The 23,220-nt window shown below is 38.9% G+C and overlaps 1 protein-coding gene across 15 annotated transcripts in view; it reads left to right on the forward strand.

Annotated features, from left to right (window-relative positions):
- MCTP2 (multiple C2 and transmembrane domain containing 2) overlaps window positions 1-23,220 on the forward strand; it is a 264,268-nt gene that overhangs the window by 140,816 nt on the left and 100,232 nt on the right. For all 15 annotated transcript variants that reach the window (XM_037734928.1, XM_037734892.1, XM_037734897.1 and 12 more), the window contains 3 exons: window positions 1,338-1,431; window positions 15,536-15,638; window positions 16,962-17,064. In XM_037734928.1, the coding sequence (XP_037590856.1) occupies window positions 1,338-1,431; window positions 15,536-15,638; window positions 16,962-17,064 (300 nt within the window). The remainder of the gene's footprint in view (window positions 1-1,337; window positions 1,432-15,535; window positions 15,639-16,961; window positions 17,065-23,220) is intronic.

The raw sequence follows: 23,220 nt of genomic DNA on the forward strand, positions 1-23,220 counted from the left end.
GTAAGCAAATTAAAATTTAATGGTGAAAAATAAAACTTTTCCCCAAGCTTTTCAATGGATAAGTTGAAAAATTTATCAAATTCATGAGGAGTTTTGTATATTTATAAAGTAACATTAGATACCGCCTGCTTTAAAGAATGCTGTAGGATTTGAGGAGTAGTCATCGAAAAAAGAGTTGAAGAGGCTATGATTAAAATAGAAATATTGAGTGCTTCTTCAGCTAGCAAGCTGGCCAGCACGTTGAGGGAACAAATGCTGTTTCATAGCACAAGTTACAGCCCCCTGGATTTGTGTTTTAGATTGGAAGAACAGATTATCTTAAAAGGCATTTCCACTTCTAAATTGTAAAAGCACTTCATTTCAAATGCGTTCTCTTAGTTTAAAAACTAATCATTTTGTTTGTTTAGGTTGAAATAGGAGAAAACTTTCAAATGTTTTTAGGAACGATGCATATTAGGCAAACTGTTCTTAAGCTTGTGTTATTCTCCCTGAAATGCCTAAATAGCAAGTATTTTAATAGCCTTTTATAGATCCTTGGGGTCTATCACAGGTTTTTGGCTATCTAATGACAGAAATAGCATGTCCGAAGATTTTGAGGCAGTTATCTTTTTCAGTAGATGCGTTCTGGAGGTATGAGAACAGAGTTTATCTGCTGGTCTCTTTCATGTACGATTTCTTAAGGATGCCATGAATATAAACGTCCAAATATTGCTATATGTGTTTAAGAATGATTAGTAGATATATTCAGACTTCAGCTCATGCAAACTCAAGGCTAAAGTAAATATGATTCCAGGATGATTATAGATGTTCAATCTCTAATTCAATGAACTAGCCAAAACATAGACCAGAAAATTCATTCTGTTTCCTCCCCAACTCTCTTTCCAGTGATAATAGTTATCTATGATGGGTCCAAGTTTAATCCTCTGGTATCCATGAAGTTTGTACTAACTAGGTCAGAATAATGTTGTGTTTTAAAGTGATTTAAAAGTTGCATTAATGAGAAAGAAGAGGGGAAAAGAGCATCAGTGTAATTCTACCCACACATTTTCCCAGTGGGATATCTATGCTATCACCAGGGGGCGATGTTAAAAGTAGATTATATGTGCTTCTAATTGGTTTATTTTAAAGCTGTAGTTAATTAATTCTCAGTCACTTTTCTTTTAATCTGGCTGCTAAAAGTGCCTAACTATCCTGTTAACTTATATATTTTGGGGAATTTAAAGATTTCATGAGAAAAAGGAAGATAAATCTAGTATGTACTTCTTATAGGACTTTATGACATTAAGTAGTATATTAAAAAAGCTATTTTCATTTGTTATTTCCTTTTCAACCCTCAGTGCTTACAGAACTCCCTGAAAGACATGAAAGATGTTGGCATTTTACAAGTGAAGGTTTTAAAGGCAGCAGATCTCTTAGCAGCTGATTTCTCAGGTACAGAACATTTTCATTTTCTAATTCATCTTTATTTATGTCCTGCTTTGAAACAATCCCCTGGAAAGCAAATGCTTAATAAGTAGATGTATGTATATAATACTCATGATCCTTCAAATAGAGTCATAGCAAAAAAGAGGCAGACTTGAGCAATTTCTTTCACATAATGTACCTTTTTTACACAGTCATTTCTTTTAAATGAGTTTACGCTGATTCGGTAATACTCAGGTCTATTGAGCTTCAGAAATCTTTGTGGATTATAAGTCATGACTTCTTTATTTGGTAAATCAAGATTTTGGCCAAGCTTTCCTATGTAACTTCAAATGACAGCGATTCGACTTCTCACCTTTCCTCTCCGCTGCTTTGTGTGCTGAATGGTTCACATAGATCATAAATCTGAGCTGGAAGTCAGATCTGGCTGGCACCTCATTGCAACAGTGACCAGAGCCTAGGCCCTGGGACCACTTTGCGGTTGACATTGTCTTATAGGAAGTTTCTCTTGGTGCTTCTCTAACTTGAACTTTTAGAAAGAGGCCAACACAGACATGCTTTGTGCTGAATTATGCTCTGGCACACGTAGAGTAATCCGGACACGCCAGTGTCTGACAGCGGCTCCCCACTCATTGCCAAATTACCCCCTTGTGCTGACTAACAATTTAGCCGCCTCCATGACAGATGCTATTTGCCAAGTAAATTGATGAATACAAAGAGTATTCTACAGCATGGTTCTATCTATTGATTTGGGATTGCATGGTTTTTAAAAAATATATATCTCATATTTTTACAATGTGGGCTACTCTTTTTTCTTCCTTCTAGACAGGAACAATTTCACTATATTTGTACAACCTCTAAATTTCTGAGACTTGAATTTGAGAAAGCTGAACTGCTGGAAAAGAGAACTTTAATTTTAAGCACATTATGTTACAGAATTTTTTGGAAACTTAGTTGAAAAAGAAAAATGTTCTCACCCTGCTCAAAAATGAAGCAATAGAAATGACTACTCTATAAGATGATCCTGGCCAGCGAGAAGATCAAAAAATGGTTTTTGGGCCAAATAGAAGATAGAATTTTTGAGGCTTGTAGGTGAAGTACTCAGATGATTTACTTTTTTTTTTTTTTTTTTTTTTTGAGACAGAGTCCTACTCTGTCACCCAGTCTGGAGTGCAGTGGCATGAGCTCAGCTCGCTGCAACCTCTGTCTCCCGGCTTCAAGCTATTCTCCTGCCTCAGCCTCCTGAGTAGCTGGGATTACAGATGTGTGCCACCACATGGGGTTAAGTTTTGTGTTTTTAATAGAGACAGGGTTTCACCATGTTGGTCAGGCTGGTCTCAAACTCCTGACCTTGGGTGATCTGGGATCACTTGAGGCCTTGGCCTCCCAAAGTGCTGGGATTACAGGCATGAGCCACTGTGCCTGGCCTCAGGATTACTCTTAAAATTCACTAGTGTTGTTGCAAATGTTAATAATCTCACCTTAAGACCTTTTTCTTTTTACTTATATTTTATGAAAACAGTCAACATTTCACAGGTGCCTTTTACATTGTTGGCTCTGTCATCCCTACAGCACATTTATAATTGCCTCTCAGTTTTCCGGAGATAATTATTTTTACTTCCATCTAATCATTTACATGCAGCACTTTTTGAATGCACAATTGTTGTTCTCTAGGGAAATGTCTCCAGCTCCAAGAACTTTAAATGCCTTCCAGCATTAAAAAAAATTATTTCTGCAAGTTGCATACATATATATATATTTCCAGCAACTAATTGTAATGCATTAAAAGTATTTTTGAAGGCTTGTTTACAAAAACATCCATATGTAGAAACCTCCACCCCCGCTTTTTTTTCAAGATGGAATCTTGCTCTGTCACCGAGGCTGGAGTGCAGTGGTGCCATCTTGGCTCACTGCAACCTCTACCAATTGGCTTCAAGCGATTCTTCTGCCCCAGCCTCCCTAGTAGCTGAGATTACAGATGTCTACCAACCCACCTGGCTAATGGAAACACTTTTGAAAAATTTAATTTGTTTAACCTGTCCTATCAAGTACCTCCATAAACCCCCCAAAACTAGTTTTTGTAAAGACTGTTTTAGGCCAGTGTATCATCTTCAGAGTATTTTGACTATTAAAGTGAAGAGGAGAGAGTACCTGAAGAAAGAGTGTGTAAATATGGAAGAAGAATTTGGGGAGAAATGTTTTTATTTTGTTTTATATTTAAGGTATTCAGTAGACAGTTTTGGAGTGGACGAAGAGAAGTACCAACAAATTCCCATAACAAAAAGCAGTAGTTAGAAATGAAATAATGCTGTGTGTGGTTCGACTGAATGCCCTGGTGTTTTACTATTCTTGCATTTATGAGAAAATTATTGCTATTGTGAATTGAGGAAAAGTGATTTGTCATTAGCTAAACATGTGTTTAGACCATAATGATCTTTGTTTTTAGAACTGAATTTCACAGTCTGTGTTCTTTATACATTGTCAGGCTCCTGTGTGAATCCCCCACAGGGTTTCAACCAAGGCACTGCTTTAGGGCTACAAAATGGATAGTTGTAATTTAATTTCTCTATGTTAAAAAAGAAATGGATTCAGATTATGGCGAGGTAACAATGAATACCTCTAAGAGGTTAGCGATCGTATCCCATAGTGGGGATCAGGTATTATTGCTGTTATCATTATTGCTATCAATTCAAAGTATGTAGTAAAAAACAAAACAGTCCTCAACAGTGTCATTGGATCAGGACCAGAAAAACTACCCATATTTGTCAGTGCCAGGAACATTGAAGAAATAAGTAACTATTTCTACTCTGTACTCTGCATTTTCTGGGTATAGAGGAAATGAGTATAAGTATAAGCCTTACTTTATAAATGAGCATTCATTTATTGCAATTGCTCAGGGAGTAAAGCATTTACCTACAAATTAAAAAAAAATGCATTTACCCTGGATAACTGGGGACAATCTCTAAAGAATGATGGTCATTTTCAACATGGTGCAAAAGGAAACCTTTCATTCTTTCAGTTCTTTTATCATATGTTTTTATTTTGTGGTAATTGCATGTTTCTGAAAACAACATGAAGTAACCACAATAACTGATGCTTTAATTTAGCTTCACCTAAGGTTCAGGAATCCTGATAACGCAAAAGTCCATGGGGATCGGTCTCAGCAGGAGTCCATACAGAGGTCATAGTTACTGTTTGCAGTGCACAGGGACATTACCCCTTGGGAGGAAGAGTGAATGCATATGGGAAACTCTGTTGTCAGTAGTTTCCTAACTTTAAAGCTATCCATCTCTTTTCGAATAACAATTAGAAAAAGAAAATATGGGTCATTCAAGCCACTGGGATCAAATTGGAAGGTTATTCCTTGTGAGTTGTTATTGATGTATGATTATATAGTCATAACAAGAAGTTAAACTTTGTAAAAATTGAATACTCATTACAATGTTAGTATTTTAGAACATTAGGATAAAATATATACACTAAGGTAAATTTATTTCTCATAAAGTTGTTTTATCTATAAAGGAAAATAGTGTATACATTTTCAAAGGTATTCAAAGATATAAGTAAGCCTATGTGTATGTGCATTGCCAGTGTTACAATATTTACAAATGATAAAGGCTTTAATTCTCTGATGTATAAACAGGTATATTTAATTTTTTAAATTGTGCTTTTATAAATATGCTCTTTTATTGTGATTAAAGCTATCTATTAATAAATTTAAATGTATAAATATCTTGTCATTTTTTAGAGTTTCTGACATTTGTTTATGAGAGAGAATACTTTATTAAAAGAATCTTAAGTAATCTATCTTCCCTTGGAGCCTATCTCTCTAAAACTGGTGAAAGATATTTTTTCTCAGGTCTATGCCATCATTAGACATGGATAGCCATAAGCAGTTATTCTAGTAGAAGAGCCTGTCAAATATTTTTTAAGGAATTTGCTTCACAAATACCTTGTGCCCAGCGTAACCTAACATTTTTAAGTAATAGGTGATGCAGCCTGATGTCATTACTTTTGTAGTAAACCAGGCCACAGCCTTGATTCATGAAACAAATGATAAATTGTACTTGGAGGCTCAAGGTGAATAGCTGTGTGTAATGTTTGAGGAGACCAGCATATTTCACTCAGCTACTGCTAGTCTTAAAACTTAGGTACTTTAAGAAGAAAATAACCCACATTCTAATGATTAACTGAGAAAGAGAAACATTTTATTCTGGACAGTGCTGAGAAATGGACAATGTAGCAGGTTTCATAGCTACAGTAGAGGCCCAGAGAGAAAGTAGGCTCCCCAGGGGCACATCTGATAATTAATTAATACTGTTGAAAGAAAATACAAAGTTGATCTCATACACTGTAAAAAGAGAATATAGTAAACAATGGGTTAATGGGAAAATTGTTAGAGAATTGAAATGTTTTTCAGTCCAGATTGTAACACCTTTCAGTAGACATGACAACACCTATCTTACCCATTGAGAGAGATCAGCCAATGAAGAGTAGAAAATTGTCTTGGTATGCTCAGCACATGTGTGCAGTTTGTTCAGGGTAGGTTTATTATAATTGGTAGAATGCTGCTGAAAGCTGCCAGAATTGTAATGTATGGGGGTCAATTCAGCACCCGGAATTGAAACCATCATGGCCACCATTGGCGTATGCATATGCCAAGCCCACACCAAATCAATGATTCTTCCTTGGCATTCTTAGAATCAAAATGTGGTTTCATATAGCTACCTTCCTGTTACTTAAGCTTTGGCTTTATTTTCTAAAATAATGATTGTAAGTTACTTCCTTCCCCATAAAGGATGTTCCAAAGGCAAGAGACCATTCTTCAGTCTCTTTCTGCTTCACACTCATGGCCCTTACCCTGTTTCTCCCAGGATGCCCCCTGCCCATTCAGAATCCTGGCATAATAGGGGAACTAGAAACGTATGGGAGTTTTCTTCAACTCACCAAGCCAAGAGTAGCAACAAAGCAATCAAAGCAGCCTTCCACACCTAGCTTGGTGTGGGAGGATATGAAGTGACATAACGGCACAAAACAACATAATGCAGTATGGGCTTCAGTATCCTCTATTTTTATAGCACGATTCTATGGTTTAATCCATTTTCACATTGCTATAAAGAAATTCCTGTGGCTGGATTATTTATAAAAACAAGAGGTTCAATTGGCTCACGGTTCTGCAGGCTTTGCAGGAAGCATGGCAGCTTCTGCTTCTTGGGAGGCCTCAGGGAGCTTTGACTCCTGGTGGAAGGCAAAGTAGGAGCAGTGGAGCAGGAGTCTTACATGGCAGGAGCATGACCAGCGGGATGAGGGATGCTACAGACTTTTAAATAACCAGATCTCCTTAGAACTCTCTCAGGAGATAGTACCAAGGGGTGGCGCTAAACCATTCATGAAGGATCCACCTCCATGATTGAATCACCTACTGGGCCTTACCTCCAACATTAGGGATTACACCTGGACATGAGATTTGTATAGGAACATAGATCAAAACCTTATCACTCATCTTCATTTTTTACATTTCCATTATTCTAATAATCTGTATGTGATGATGAGAAGCTAGGGAATTATCAGGAGGCAATGGTGGAACAAAACTGGAAATATCACCTTGACTCACAGTTTGGAGTTGCTTGCCTTCCATAGTCTCATGGGGATTTTTATTTCACCTCTGAGACCTTTTTGGCACTCTTTGCCGTAAAAACAAACCAACCAACGAACAGAAGAAACAGCCACCCATCATGAAAAGTTTCCAAATATATCTGGATCCTCTTGATATCTTGATAATAAGGGCGTCAGTTGGACCCTTTTCTGTTTCCATTGTTAATAAATGAAATAATTCCCAAATTAGCATACTCTCAAAGTATCTATCATAGAAAAAATAAACATGTTTCCATGCAAGAAATCCAGGGTATTATAAAGTATCTTTATTTAATAAGCTTGTTAAGGACTGTAACAATTGCCTGATCCAGGAGAATAAAGATACATTTAATTCCAGAACCTTCTGTTTCCAGGGAACAGGAAATAGCTTCTTTTACCACTTTTTAAGTATTTCTCAACTTCAAGAAAGTCAGCTTGGGGATAGTGCTAGTAACTGACAACAGATATTCATCGAGCACCACACTTGGTGAACAGACACACCCTTAGGGAGCTAGTGATCCCTGAGAGAAGGCCCAATCCTCACTCTACCCTCTCTCCTCTACTGCAGGACATCAGGTGTAGGGGGTGGTGTGTCCCTTTGAGATAGATGGAGACCTTCTTCAAAATCAGGAGGTGGCAGTTCCAGTTCACTGTTTCCTTGGCTATGCCATTAGGAGGAGCTCTTGGTCTGTCCCACACACAGATCTGAGCTATAACTGCAATAAAGTATTGCATTCCTTGGGTACGTGCATGAGTCTTTTCCATGGGTCCTGGACTCAGCCTTAACTAAATGAATGTCCAGTTCAATGATTTCTTCATTGAAGATAAAAATCAGCGCCCATATTTTTGCCTTTTGTTTTTATGGTAGCTGCCTCTCATTTTAATCTCTATGTATAAAGATATGGAAGATACACAGAAGCAGAAACTCGTGTTATTCTCAGTTATCCCACGTGCTGGCCTTAGGCTCACTCTAAGCCTCCATGTCCTCATGGGTATTTTAAGGGTTATATCAAATTCTAAATGAACATGCTTGGTATATATTTTGTTCTTAATGTTTTTCTCGTTCTTTATGAAATGCATTATATTACAGTATATTTGATACATGAATAATTGTATAGGTTATTGTTTTGTTGACATATTATTTATAATTTCCCTAATTTTAGATTATGTCAGACATATAAACTGATAACCACTTTTATCTCTTTAGCCACTTTTAGAAATCTAGTTACCACTCTAAGATGTTTATTTTTGCTTCTATTTCTATTGCCTGCTTAAAATGAAGACAAAAAATATGCTTCATGGAAGAGAAATTCTCACACTGAACTATTTTAGTGCTTGAATTCCACATTTTGATAATCTGAATGATAGTTTTATCAGTATAAAATAGCTTAGTGTGTTCATCTTTTTTGTTGTTGTTATACAAAAAGGTACTATGGTTAAACTCTTGACCAAAATAGGGCACTTAGACCCCACATTAGAGTAAAAATGTTTCTGCCATGTACTATATACTGAGTTTTGAGTTGTTTCTGTAAATTATAATAGTGACTACAAGTTTTTTTATATTGCTGTTTTTGTTTTGAAACATAAGACTGCTTGTGTCAGAAGAGGAATAGTCTCACAGTTACTGTTCACTGAGTTTTAAACCACATGCCCATATTATGGTTTTATTTAATTGTCTGTCTCTTGAAGCTGTATCCATAGCAATACTTCGTCTCTTAAAGATGCCCTATTTTCAAAGGGATGACTATAACTGCAATTTCTAGAAAGCTCAGTAGTCGTGATTGAATGTTTTTAATTTGCATGAGATCCTCGTGGATAGCTTAGCCCAAATCAAGACCAGCTTTTGGAAAAACACAGAAAAACTACATAAATCTGCCTTTGGCAGGCTGTCTACTTCATCTGCCTGCCAGAGGACATGGACTGTAGTCAATGCAAAGTTTGGGAATATGTGGGAGACTTAGTGGTTTATAACTTAATGGTACCATGAGGGTGAATCAATTCAGTTCATTTGTGGCATTCCAAGAATTAAGAGAAGGAATCACTTCCATGTTAGTGAATGGCCTCTTACTAAGATTTTAATTTATTTATCAAATATACTTCTCCTATGTGATACCTTATGATTTTCCCTGGTGGCATAGTGGAAAAGAGGAATTGGTTCCTGATGTCATATGGAGTGACTGATGTAACCAGTGGCTGCCTGATTTCAATTATACTACTAAGGTCAAGAACATGGTGTTAATTCTTATGGAAGGGACATCAACCTTGCTAAGAGTTGGTGAATAGTGGGTAGATCAAGACGGGTTATATAAGGTTGTGGAGATTCTGCAGGAAGTGATGTTCTAGCAGAGATGTCAAATAGAGACATGAGGAAGAGTTGGCACAGCAGAGGTGAAGGAAAGGACATTTTGAAAATGAGGAAACGGCAATGTGTCAGGGCCTGCCCAGCTTTTTCAGAGGCCTGGAAGAAAGCAAGTGAGACTGGAAGACAGAAAGAAAAAGGGGCCTCTCAGGGGAGAGGATGTTCATGTCTTAGGTGGAACTGGATTACATAGGAACTTAGGAGCTGGGTAAAGAAATCTGGGAAACTATTAAGGGAATGATCTGATCTGATATCAACTTAAAAAAGTTTATTCTGGCAGCTGTGAGGAGCAGGGATTTTTGAGGGGAGAATGAAAATGGGAAGATGCTAGACAAGATCAGTGAATAATGATATTGTTGAGGGGCTTGAGAAGTAGCAGGGAAGTGCAGTTAGAAGAAGAAAACATTTAGGGCCAGATGCAGTGACTCACCTGTGATTTCAACACTTGAAGAGGACAAGAAGGAAGGATTGTGTGAGCCCAGAGGTTCCAGACAAGACTGGTCAACATGAGGAAACCTGGTGTCTACCAAAAGAAAAAAAAAAAAAAAAATCAATGAATCAGGTATGGTGGCATGTCCTTGTAGTCCTTGCTAGCCATAGAGGCTGAGGCAGGAGGATTGCTTGAGCCCAGGAATTCGAGGTTATAGTACTGTGAGCTATGATTGCACCATTGCACTCCAACCTGGGTAACAGAGTGAGACCTTGTCTGTATTTAAAAAGTAATAATAAAAAAGGAAGCATTCTCATGTCACTCATCTTGTTTGCTCTAGGTCTTACAATATAGGATTATCAGAGATTTAGCTAAATAACATTCAACAAGGTGAAGTTCTATTCTTCCTTTGCTGTTCTTGTAGTCCTAGTATGGACCTGTCTGCCCCTTGTTCTAGACATCTGTCGCAGCAAAGTGAGCAGGTCTTTGCCTGTGTGATGCTGAAGAAGCTGTTATTTGTCTTAGAGAAGGCCAGGACCCATCTGGGAAAGGCCGGACATATGTGAAAAGTTAGGCCTAGAAGAACAGAGATCAACATTTTATCTTCTTATAAAAGCCCTCTTGGCTCCTAGCATGGTGCTTTGCACATTCTGAGGATCATACAGTAGTAGCTGAATATATGAACAGGTACTCCTTTATGATAAAGGAGGCATTATAATATCCAAACTCATTATCATGGGAGTCTGGGGTCTTCCTGGAGGCTGCAGAGAAAATTTCACAGAGAAGACAAGGTTAAACTAGGCATGAGAAGTTAGTTGGGTTTTGTTGTTGTTTGTTTGTTTGTTTATGTTTCTTTTCTTCTTTTGGAGAGCAAGGAGTTTGGAAGGGCACAGAGGGAAAAGCTGTTCCCCATGGAAAGTAGGAAGCAGAAAAGAGCCTTGTTACTCTGTGCACAGGACAGGATAGGGCAGCCTGGTGAGCTTAGGAGTGGAGGAAAGATGCCAACCTTACTGAAGAGTTGGTGAGCAGTAGGTAGATCAGGATGGGTTATGTGGGGTAAACTGATAGAAAGTAGAGATTTCCAGAATTGATCAATGAAAATGTGCTCCAATAGCTGATAATAAGGTTTGTAAAGAAATGGATTGGAAATAACACATGAAAACAGAGTTTTAGAAATTTTCATCTGGAATGGCTCTGCTATTCCCCCACTTCTCCAAGCCTCTCTGAGCTCAAATGCTCCATACTTATTTTCAGGAATTGTGTTGGCCCAGAAATGCTTTCTTCCAGCTCCACCCCTTGTATGGACTGTCTAGCATGGTTCCTCGTTGCTGGGTGACTAGAATGAAATGAAAAGTTCTGGTCATGGTCTTCAAGCCCATCTTTGTACCTATCCACCTGTATCTTACATTACCTGATGATGGCTATTTGCCTCTGATAGTAAGGTTTGTAAACAAATGGCTGGAATAAGACATGAAAATGACATTAGAAGAAATACCTAAAGTAGATGATGGGGTGTTGGATGCAGCAGACTACCATGGCACGTGTATACCTATGTAAAAAACCTGTATGTTCTGCGCATGTACCCCAGAACTTAAAGGAACATATATATATAAATATATATATCTTCCTAATATATTTGATGCTTTGATCTGTCCCATCTCCACAAGAAGGACTTATCCATTTCTGCTGTTCAAACACTCCCCTTGTAAACGTCGATTAAGAGTCTCCTCCACTAAGAAATCTTTCTGAACTTTTCTGAACCAAATTACATTTCTCTGAACTTTGATGTTCTCATCTGTGTTTCACTGCAGCCCTCTGTCCTGGGCCATGGCACTCTTCTTAGGGGATGGTAAGGGCATATATATATTGGGTGTGCCTGCATGAGGACCCTTAAGTGAATCTGCATGCCGACTGCAGAAGGGAAATTTACAAATATGGGATATAAGAGAAGTAAGGACAAGACACAACTGGAGATCAGAAATGGAAACAAGTCAGATTGCTGTGGGATGAGAACGAGGAAAGTTTTCTTGGAAAGGGCAGCATTTTCAGAATAGCAGAGGCCATTATAAGAGTCCCTTGCAGGTAATAACTTAGGTGGTCATTGTATATCAGGGTCGGTTTAGTGCTAGGAAACATTTATTAAGCTAGGTGCTTAATAAATGGTCATCAAAGGGGCCAGGCGCACTGGCTCATGCCTGTAATCCTAGTACTTTGGGAGACCAATTTGGGTAGATCACCTGAGTTCAGGAGTTCGAGACGAGTCTGGCCAATACGGTGAAACCTGGTCTCCACTAAAAACAAAAATTAGCAGGTCATGATGGTGTGTGCCTGTAATCCCAGCTACCTGGGAGGCTGAAGCAGGAGAATCGCTGGAACCTGGGAGGCAGAGGCTGCAGTGAACCAAAATTGCACCACTGCACCCCAGCCTGGGCAACACAGCGAGACTCCATCTGAAAAATAAAAATTATCAAATGAATGATATGACTCTTGTAATACATTTATTATTTGTCAGTCAGCTTCTGTAATTGTTATAAAGGTAAAACTGTTTAATCTCCCGTACTTAGCATTCAAGAAATACAAATAAATTTTAACACATTGTTCAAAATAGCAAAGGCTACTTAATACAAAGTGCTAGACCCCAATGTGAAACTGAATTGTCAGTGGCATAAATGTGTCAAGATGATGTGGCCTCTGGACACAGAGGGGGTCATCTAGATGTTTTACCTGTGAAATGGGTGGAACAAAGAGGAAAGGCGCAGCCTCAAATGTGTGTATGTCAGTCTACCTTGTGCTTTTCTGTCGTACCATTGCTGAGCATTTGGACATTTCATTTATTTTGAGAGATCATTGTTATCTCAAATAAGAATGTCTGTTATTTAAATTTTACTCAGAGTCCCCATCTATCTGAAACTTTTTAAGAGAAATCAACCCATAAAGTGTGTGTACTCTATAAACATTTTAATGTCTTTGTTTCTTCTTTCTTCTCTGTTTATTCTGTGATATTAATAAATGCAGCATTTTAATGAGCTTTGACTGAATTATCTTCAGAGAGTTGGTACAATGTGCTCCTTGGAGACACATAACTGAAGTTCCTGGTTTCTGCAGGAAAGTCTGTTCCTCATTAGCTGGGACAGCTAAGAGCGGGCTTGCTTGAGAGAGCGGGAGCCACAGAACGGGCCCACCTGTGCCTCAACAGGACCAGGCAGCAACTCTGCCGTGCTGTGGAGTAACCCCAGGGTTTTCATTAAAAGTGTCAGACAGTTTCCCTGGAGCAACTGCTGATGGCATGTCATGCTGGTGTCTCTGGAGGAGCAGCGCTGACACCTACTAATAGTCTGACAAGCGGTTAAGTAGCTGTTTCAGCCTGGGTTGAGAAATCAAGCATGGTATACCTGAGCATTAAGCCAAAAGTACGTGGTCTTCTCTTCTTCACAGTGACTGAAACCGAAATGGGTTGTTGTGTGTTGGTAGGCTCTTTCCCAGCTAACTCCAGCCTCTTCCCCTGCAAATCACATGACCAGAGTAACCCGTCTTTACATACACCAGACTATTTGTGGGTGCAGATGGATTTTTATGTTTGATTTTTACTCCCCGGCATCTAAAAACCCTTTCGTGTTTGAGGCATTTCCCATTGTATATTTTGGAGAAGAGGTCAGAGCCCACTTTCATTCACAGAAGCTACAAAGTCAGTATTCCCTTTGTGAGTTCTGGCACTTCAGGCCAGGGTTCTTGGCTTTGTAACACATGCTCCGGAGTTCTTGCACTGGCATTATATGAGGCAAAGAAGCAGGAGCAGAGAATTAATATCGGAAGCGAATTGTGGAGCCAGTATTCTGGGGAAGCAGAGGCCACAACAGACTTCCTGGTGTGAAATATGGGCTGAGTTTCTTGTGCTTAAGTATTCTTTGGTTTATAGTGATTGTTTTTTTAGCCTGATTCTCCAGCCTTTGTAGGAATTTGGAATGCTGTTTGATACTATTTTAGTAAATTTCCTTTCTGTTACATGTAGACAGGGTCCATTTCCATTATTTGCAATCGAAGACCCTAACTCATTTATTTATTTCTATGGCTTGAACATTGTCTACTAGTAACTGAAATAGTAGCATTGACTTAAAAGCTTTGGCCAGGCATCTACGTGTCCAGGCCACTAGTCAGTTGAGTGGAATCTCCTGATGTTTAATACTGATCTTCACCCATGTGTCTGCTCTTCTTCTCCTCCCTTTTTAAACAATAATCTTCATGCAGGCTTCTGCACATATCAGCATCTCTATTGATGTGCTGTACCTCAGAGCTCCTGGTTATTAAGTGAATTAGATGGAAGTTCAGTGACCTGAATGGTAGGCCAGCAGGTCAAGAGGCCTGAGCACTCTCTGGCTTAGGCCCTGGCCTGGGACTCCTTGGTCATTTGTTGGAACAGCATCTGTCCTTGTGCCCCCAATTAATTTAGCAAGCACCGCTTTGTAAAGTGCCAGTGTGCTGCAGAGACAGGCAATGCATTAATGTCCTACGGACATTATGGAGCCATTCATTCTTTTCCTGACAGTTCTAATTCCAGATCCCTCCGCCAAACCCAACAAAAGGGAAGTGAGTTTTTTGCTTGGTAACACTCTAGGTCTAACTTTGGATTTGGAATTTTCTTACCTATTTTGGTGTGCAAATATGGGAGATAGGGAGGAAAGAGAAGAGGTGAGAAGTAAAAGATGAGCTTAATTTTTCTGGTAAGTTAAAAACCCTGACCTTTATTGAGTTATGCATTTTTGTTTGTTTGTTTTGTGACACCAAAAATGTAGCTCATATATTTTCATAGTGTACTGAATGTTCAGGATCAAGAGTGTTTTTGGCCATTTGTGTAGGAGCAGAGCTTAACTCCTAAAGAGCCATTTTTACACTTTTTCTCACTTCCTCTTATAGCCATGTGGAAGCCTGTAAGTTATAGGTTTCCAGTTATAGAATAGTAATTATACAGATTGACTTAAAGAGAATTTAGGAAGGAAACAGAGATGAGCTCCATTTTAAAAACAAAGAAATGGACGGTCATGCCAAATGGATTCCCACTCCTGTGAAATGTGTGTGGCCACTGGCTTTCAAGGTTTGATCTTGGGTGGTGTATTAGTCCGTTTTCATGCTGCTGATAAAGGCATACCCGAGACTGGGTAATTTATAAAGAAAAAGAGGTTTAATGGACTTACAGTTCCACATGGCTGGGGAGGCTTAACAATCATGGCAGAAGGCGAAAAGCATGTCTTAACATGGCATCAGGCAAAAGGGAATGAGAACCAAGTGAAAGAAAAACCCCTTATAAAACTATCAGATCTCACGAGACTTATTCACTACTACGAGAACAGTATGGGGGAAACCGCCCCCATGATTCAATTATCTCCTGCCCGGTCCCTCCCACAACCCATGGGAATTACGGGAGCCACAATTCAATGTGATATTTGGTTGGGGACACAGCCAGACCATATCAGGTGGTGTGTTTGTTCTAACCTGTTTACTATGCTAAAGGTACAACACTCGTAGCCTCTGCCTGTCTCCTGGATTCCCACACAGGGCCTCCACAGAACTTGTTGGAAAAGGAGTCTTGCCTTCTCTCTTTCAGGAAGCACAACTTTATCTGACTTTTGTTTACATTGCCTCTGTCCCTTTTGAGATTCACTTGTCTTTGACCAATGTGGATGTTATCTTTCCAGGGAAGAGTGATCCATTTTGCCTGTTGGAGTTAGGCAATGACCGACTTCAGACGCATACTGTCTACAAAAACCTCAACCCTGAATGGAACAAAGTTTTTACATTGTAAGTGCCTTAGCCTCTGGAATTATTCCTACTATGCTTGGAAGGTAGTCTAGGGTTCCTGAGTGGAATTTTCTGTCCATTTTTATGGGCAAAGAGTATATTTTATTGTTTTTTCTTTTGAAAACCTTTTATTCTTTCATTTTATAGAGTGTGGTGTTAATGATAGAAGAGATCATTTGAAACTGCAAAGGACTGGTATAGGAGGCATTTGTAAAGTAGATCTTTTAATGACTAAATTAATCTATGAGTAAACGGAAACGTCCATATTTCTAGATTAATTCATTCATGGGTTAAGGAAAGTTACTAATGGAGACCTGCCTTAAATTCAAGGACCTTCTATGTTCTAAGATTATGTTAATGCCTGAGCCTCATATTCTGCCAAAATCTTTAGGAAATTACAGATTGTTTGTGACTCCTTAGAGACTCCCAAAGGCTCCTTATGCTCCAGTTTATTTGAGCGACCCATCCCACAGTGATTCTCTGCTCACACTATCAAACTGGGGCATTTAGGAGGCTGGATATATTTAAGATCTCAGTTTGCTTTAGATTTCAAGGCACCTGAACGTTGAGGGGAGGCCCCTGTTGAATTTGGGTGAAATGGTGATCTGCCTCCACAAAGCTAAATCAATGCTCTATGCTTATGAATGAAAAAATAAAGTTTATTTTGAGTAGAGTTAATCGTATTAGTAGAAAGTTCCCAAGGATCTATAAGAAATGGATTAACTCTGCTGAACAGCTTTGCCAATTGCCAGATTTAAGAGTCTCTTGTTTCCTTAACACTTTGCCAATGGCCATGGCTCCATTTTTCATTGTCCCTGGTGTCTGGCTTCTGGTCAGTATTTAAAAAAAAAAAAAACAGTTTTAGGATATTTTTAGTATTTTGTGTTTCAGCAACAGGGGCTGTCTAGTGATTTTCACCACCATTTTATTTTAAAGGTAATTCTTAATTTTAAACAATGTTAACTCCTCTCATTTGGAAGCTTTTTTGAAATTACTTTGGTTTGACACCCTGCTAATTCTTTCTCCCTTTCTCTTTCTTTATCTTGTTTCTTTAAAAGTCCTACACTTGAGTATAGGTATACTGTTTGAAAAATGTCACAGTAAAAAAGTTGACTTCTTTTTTTTCGTATGGATGTCTGAATCTTCTATGATGGAAGGTTTGGGAATACATTCAGTTTGATTTAATTTTTGGAATTTAATTAAATGGTAGTTTTATACTCTAAGGACATACAGACTTAATTAGTGAAACAGTGTTTCCAGACCTTCATGGAACAGACTTCACTTGTGTGTTTTTGTGTATAATACATGGTATTTTTGTTACAGTCCCATTAAAGATATCCATGATGTTTTGGAAGTGACAGTGTTTGATGAAGATGGAGATAAACCCCCAGATTTTCTTGGAAAAGTTGCCATTCCCTTGCTGTCCGTAAGTTCCCTTTATTAATAAACAATTTGTGAGTCATTTTATAGTTGATGAGTTTCTGTAGTCTAGAGTTGCTTTGTCAATCTAGGGGAAAAATTCTCCTAACTATAGCAGGAAACTACTGTTTTATTCCTCATTCTTATCCAGTATTTTCAGTAGTTTCAGATATAAAGGGATGTAATTTTTTTCTGTTTCAGTCCAATATTGATTTAACCAAAACATTTTAACCAGTTCTTCAATTCATTTTCAGTCTCTGTACCCTAAGATAGGAATTTGTCTTTGGTTACAAGGAACATAGATGAATGACTGATATTCTGTTTATTAATGAAAAACACACATACATTTCTTTATACCTCCTTACTGCACATTTCCTTAAAGATTAATTGTTGGTAACTGCACATTTGTTCTCAGTTCTTCTAAAGACTATTTTCCCAAAAGTTCGATTTGTCTTTTTAGTAGTCATGTTTGCTTTTGGTCTCAAAATTAAAAAATGCTTTGTGGAAGAAAGCAGAGAGCCTTTCTTGGAGAAGGAAAAGTGTTTTTGGCAGTTCAGCTAAAAGATAATGCACCAGGGTCAGCGAAGAGGGAAAGCTGATGGAAAAACACCTACAAAATTCAGAAGAGAAAGCACCAAAGAATGACTTTACACGGGGAAAAAAATGGGGATTGAATTCACCTCTTAATTAGACAGTAATGTTTCTACCAAATGTACTCTTTGAAGAATGTCAGTTTTTCATCCAACCATTAACACAATTTGTTTTAGGCTTTTTATGTCTTCATCAGCCAGTGAAACTTTATTTTTCCCAAGCTATCTGTGCATTTTTGTGGATGGAGCACTCTGTAATTTAACCATGAGATTAGCCTAGCTCACATGTTTATAGAGGGAGGACTGCCATACTTCTTAATCTCTTTCCTTCTGTGTTTGCACGCTTGGTTAATTTCTCCCGGAGTTCTCATATCCCTGATGTTACTCAGAGAGCCTGTCTGGAGCATCTGCTCCCTGGTACGGCTGGCTCCTGCCACATGCTCTGAGCCATTGGCACCAGCCGAGCAGCTCGCAGAAAGGAGACGGCAATTTGGGATTTCCTTCCCCTTTTTTATTACAACTTTGTCAGTTATTCCCATGAGAATACATGTAACCAGAATGTGGGGGACAGTTTAAAGAAGTCTGGGAGACTAGAAGCAAAGACTGTTTTTGACAGTTTTCCCATCTCACTTTTTTTATTCCTTGCTCAGTGAACATGAGTTTTGTTTTGTTTTGTTGTTTTTAAACCTCCCTCTGTTTTGTACATAAAAGTTTTGTGTGTTTGGTCTTTCTGTAGTACCAACAGTTGACTTAGCTTGCCTGCCTGCTTTCCTTTTTCCCCTTCCTCCCTTCTTTCTTTCTCTTCTCCCCTTCTTATGGGCAACCTAAAAAAAGTCAAGATGTGATGGTTTGCATTTAAACTAGGCTTTCACAAAACATTCTACCTTGTATTTTGAAGGATCTGGTTTGTAAAAAAGCATTAGCTTGGGTTAGTGGTTCTTCCTTTTTCTCTCTGTCCCCTCCTCCCACCCTCCCTCCTTCCCCTTCTCCCTCCCCTCCTCTCTCCCTCCTTCCCCTCCTCCCTCATTCCTTCTCCTTCTTCCCTCCCTGCCTCCCTCCTTCCTCTCCTCCCTCACTCCTTCCCCTCCTTTCTTCCCTACTTCCCCTTCTTCCTCCCTCCTTCTCTTCCTCCCTCTCTCCTTCCCTCTCTCCCTCCTACCCTAGAAGATCTAAGAAATTACCTCCAGCTTAATCAGGGTTTCTCAATATTGGCACTATTGATATTTTGGGCCAGGACATTCTTTGTTACATGGATCTGCTCTGTGCTTTGCAGCGTGTGCAGTCGTCTCCCTGACTTCTACACACGAGATAACAGTAGCACCTGCCCACATCCCTGCTGTGACAGCCAAATTTGTATGTACATATTGCCAGAGATTCTAAGTGGGGCAGAGATCTTTTCCAGTCAAGAACCCCTGACCTAAACTAATGCATTTTTCAAAACATGTTTTTCAAAATACAAGGTAGAGTGTCTCATGAATGACCTGGCTTAAATGCAAGAAGCAGTACCCCACTGGTACTTTTTTTCAGATTGGTCATAAGCTGCCTTATGATCTCCTGTTCATCCATTTGTTCCACAAATATTTATCAAGTGTCCACTTTGTGCCAGGCACTGTTTTAGGTGATAGTGCTCTAACAGTGACCAGAGGGAGGCTCCCTCCTTACTTGGAGCTTGTATTATAGTGGCAGGAAACAAGGCATAAACAGAACAAAAGCAATGTACAGAATGTTAGTTGGTGAAAAGTAAAGAGGGAGAGGGTTGCTGGAAATATGTGTGAGGAAAGGTACCTTTTTCCAACTACTAGCCAGGAGATGAGGGAGAGAACTATGTGGATATCCAAGGAATCACTCCCAGGCAGGAAATTCTCAAGTTCAAGGGCTGTGAGGCAGGACCTTGACTGTCAAATTCCAGCAATGGCCAGGCAGCCAGTAGAGATAGATCAAGTGCGCCTGCTGGCGAACAGGAAAGGATATAGGGGTAGGGTGGAGCTGGAAAGGACTCTGGAGGATGTGAAAGTGAAAATGGTTGAAGGGCTTTGGCTTTTTCATAGTGGGGGACGGGAAACCACAAAAGGTTTCAGGCCAGGAAGTGCTTGGTTTTGTTTGTTTCTAATATAAAAGTGCTGTGGTACCTCCAGGAATAAGCCCTGATCTGCAAGGTCTCCATCTTGTAAAGCCGCACAGCCTGGGCCATTCTTCTCAGGGACTTTGGAGACTCCTGGCATAGTGCACTGAATAAGATGCTTCACCTGCTGCCGTTCACCCTGGCTGTTTCCATCCAAGTTCATTTCCAATTCCTTGACTAATAAATCAGGAAAGTGATCACATCTTCTAGTGCGTCTGTGTGGGCTCTTCCTGAAATTCAGTGACCCACCTACAACATTCCTCTGCAAATGAATTGATTCCCTGTCTAGTATTAGATATAAATATGATCTTAAAATTGCCACAACCCTCAATTTAACTGGCAAAGTAAACACTCTCAGTTATTTCATGGATCATTCTATTTTCAAACAATTCAACTTGTGATTTAGAGAGTGCGTTTTAACTTATTTAGATCTAGTTTTTTTTCTTTAATCTCTCTTGAGTGATGCTTATGCTAGAGTAGTGAACTAGCAAGTTCTGTGCTGTGCACTTAGCATGTTCTAAGTCATCAATTCTCTAAGGACTGGATGAGGCCGGCTTTGTTATGATGCCCATTTGCAAATGAGGAGACTGAGGCACTGAAAGGATCCAGCAGCTCATAAGTAATGGAGACAGGATTTGAATTTAGGTGGTCTCATACTAAAGCCTGAGCTCCTAAGAGTTTGTTATATTGCCACAGTGAGTAACTAGTAAGTATATATCTTCCAAAAAGCAGGAATCAAGAGGCTATTTGGTGTAATCACTGTACTATGTGCCGAGTGGCAGGGGGGTGGCAGGAGGGACACAGAGTTGAAGAGAAGTTACATACGTTGTGAGAAGGCACCTGTACAATAAAGGCATAAGACCCAAATACATACATAAGTGCCATAGGAATGACAAAGGGCAGTGGGAAGTAGGAGGGTTGGGTTTCAGTTTAGGAAGACAGGAAGCAGGGAGTTTGAGCTGGGTCAGGGATGAGTGGCTTACGGACAGTGTGTGGTACGTGAAGTGAAGAATGAGGGTCATTCTAAACAGAGGGTCCAGGGAGAGGATGAGGGGAGCAGAGGTGTAGGGGAAAGGCCATGTCTGAGAATGAGCAGGGGCCCGGCTTCTGGGAGCTCAAGGTGGGCGTGGAGGGGAAGTGGGGCAGGCTGTGGGCAGCCCAGGAAAGGTTGAGGGGGATCTCAGTTACTATTTTGGCAGGTAGCCACTGAAGATTTTTGACCTGGAGGTAGAGATATTGGAGCAGTTGACTAGGAGGAAAGTTTTGGCTCCAGTATGAAGCAAATTAGTAAGAGAGAAGCCTCTTCCCAGAAGACTTGGTTGAAACTCCCAGAATGAAGCATGAAAGAACACACTTGTAGATTTCATATTGTGTGCTTCTTAGGAGAAGGACTTGTTTCTCTGTTTTTTTTTTTTTTTTTTTTTGTTGTTGTTTTTAACATGAGAGAATCATAAAAAATTGATTTATCGGTATTTCTCTCTAATCTTTATAGGCTATGGAACCATAATCAATAATACCTTATTTTAGGTATAAAAACAAAAATAGCATTTCTTGAAGAAGAATGTGAATATTTTTTTTGAGATTTCATTTTCTTTTATCAAGTCATAAACCAGAACTTGATTTACACTTTTAGAGAAAATGCAAACTATATTTTTAAATGTCTAAGTATAAAGTATAGAATATACTTTAATTTTTAATCTAATCTCACTCAAAATGGTAATGTGCTAATGCATTTAAGTCTGTTAAATGAAGAGCCTGTTCTAAATTCACTATGTCTTTTTAATCAGGGTGAATGTGATAACTGACTACTGGCTCATTTAAAATTCCTATAAGTATATTTATTATTGATGGTGACTTGTTCAAGGCATATATATATATATATGCTTAGATGTTTATCATAATTGAAAGAATATGGGCCAATGGGTTATCCTTCCTTATATTTCATTTGTCTTCAATATTTTCTAGAAAAATATTTATATAGTTACATAGATATGCAATACTTTTTAAAAGTTTTGTAGATATGTAATACTTTTTAAGATATCCATGGGTAAAAACAGTGTGAAATTGAGATTGGAATGCATTATAATCTGAAGACTTCTAATATTTACTCATTTTCACGTTGCTCCTGTACTCTTGTAATCAGTAACATAGTCTGCATTGGAAAACACTAAGCACCTTTTAGAGTCTTAAAACATGTCAGGCAGTAGACATTATCTTCTGATAATTCACTCATTCAAATAGACTTATTTAATATTTTTATCCTCAATTAAGTGATCTTAATTCTGTCCTGAAAATCAGGCTGAATTCTTCTCTAGGTCATTCCTTTTTATTTAATCACAGATTTACCCTGTCAAAATTACCCAGTAGACCCATTTGAGAAGACTGAAAATCAGCTTTTGTGGCAATCTGTAAAATAGGAAAAGCATACATACATTGGTATTTCTTAATAACTAATAAGAAATCATCTACAGTTTGATGAAGACCTGCATTTTGAATCAAATGTGAGTCCTTTTGTATAAGGCAGGCCAATGTCACAAGTGACTCTATAATCAGAAGCATGGCCCTTTATGCTGCCCTTCTAGAGTCCCAGCGCTCTCTTGGAATCCATATATATCCATCGGTAGCTGGCTGCACCAGTAACAGCTTCACTTAATTCGTTTTATGGAACAAATTTTCTGTAATGGCTTATACCAAAGAAATGCCATGTAAATCTCCATTTGCATTTTCAATTAATTCTGCCCAAGTTTCACCTGTGATGGGTTTGTGCATTGAAATGGACTTGAACAATCATAGGTTGTTTTACGTTAATATAGAAACTTTTGGCCATTAAGGTAAATAATACTGATTTATAATCAAGCTTAAAAAAGTGAAAGTAATCTGTTGCCAAGGTTTGGTTTTCCGGGGCATAGATTTGGTTGGGGAATTCCACGTGACTTAGGTTGGCATCATAGGGTGAGCATAGGTGAAAAGGAGAGAGGGATGTATCAACTGGGAAATTATTTGCTAAAGACAAAACCTGAGACCCAATACGGGGCAAAAATGGTCACTTTGAACGCAGACTTTCAACTCTTCTCACTCTCTACTCCTGGTCCAAAATGTCCATTGAAATAAATAAATGAAGACAAAGTAAGGCAAATTTCCTATTGGTCCTAGAAACTAGGAAAGAGTACTTTTAACATGCTGGAGAGATCATGAACCACGTATAGTAGACAGTGTGGGTGTTTGATTAGAACAGACAGGCGAAGAGAGAAAGAATGACTGTACGAGTCTCCTGATGGCAAGTAGAAAGCTGGGTGAATCACACATGGTGGCAGATGTTAAATAGGCTAAACTTTTCTATTAGGCCGGGCGCGGTGGCTCAAGCCTGTAATCCCAGCACTTTGGGAGGCCGAGGCGGGTGGATCACGAGGTCAAGAGATCGAGACCATCCTGGTCAACATGGTGAAACCCC

The sequence above is a fragment of the Cebus imitator genome, unplaced genomic scaffold, assembly GCF_001604975.1.
Source record: "Cebus imitator isolate Cc_AM_T3 unplaced genomic scaffold, Cebus_imitator-1.0 Scaffold19, whole genome shotgun sequence".
In the NCBI taxonomy this organism is placed as follows: Eukaryota; Metazoa; Chordata; class Mammalia; order Primates; family Cebidae; genus Cebus; species Cebus imitator.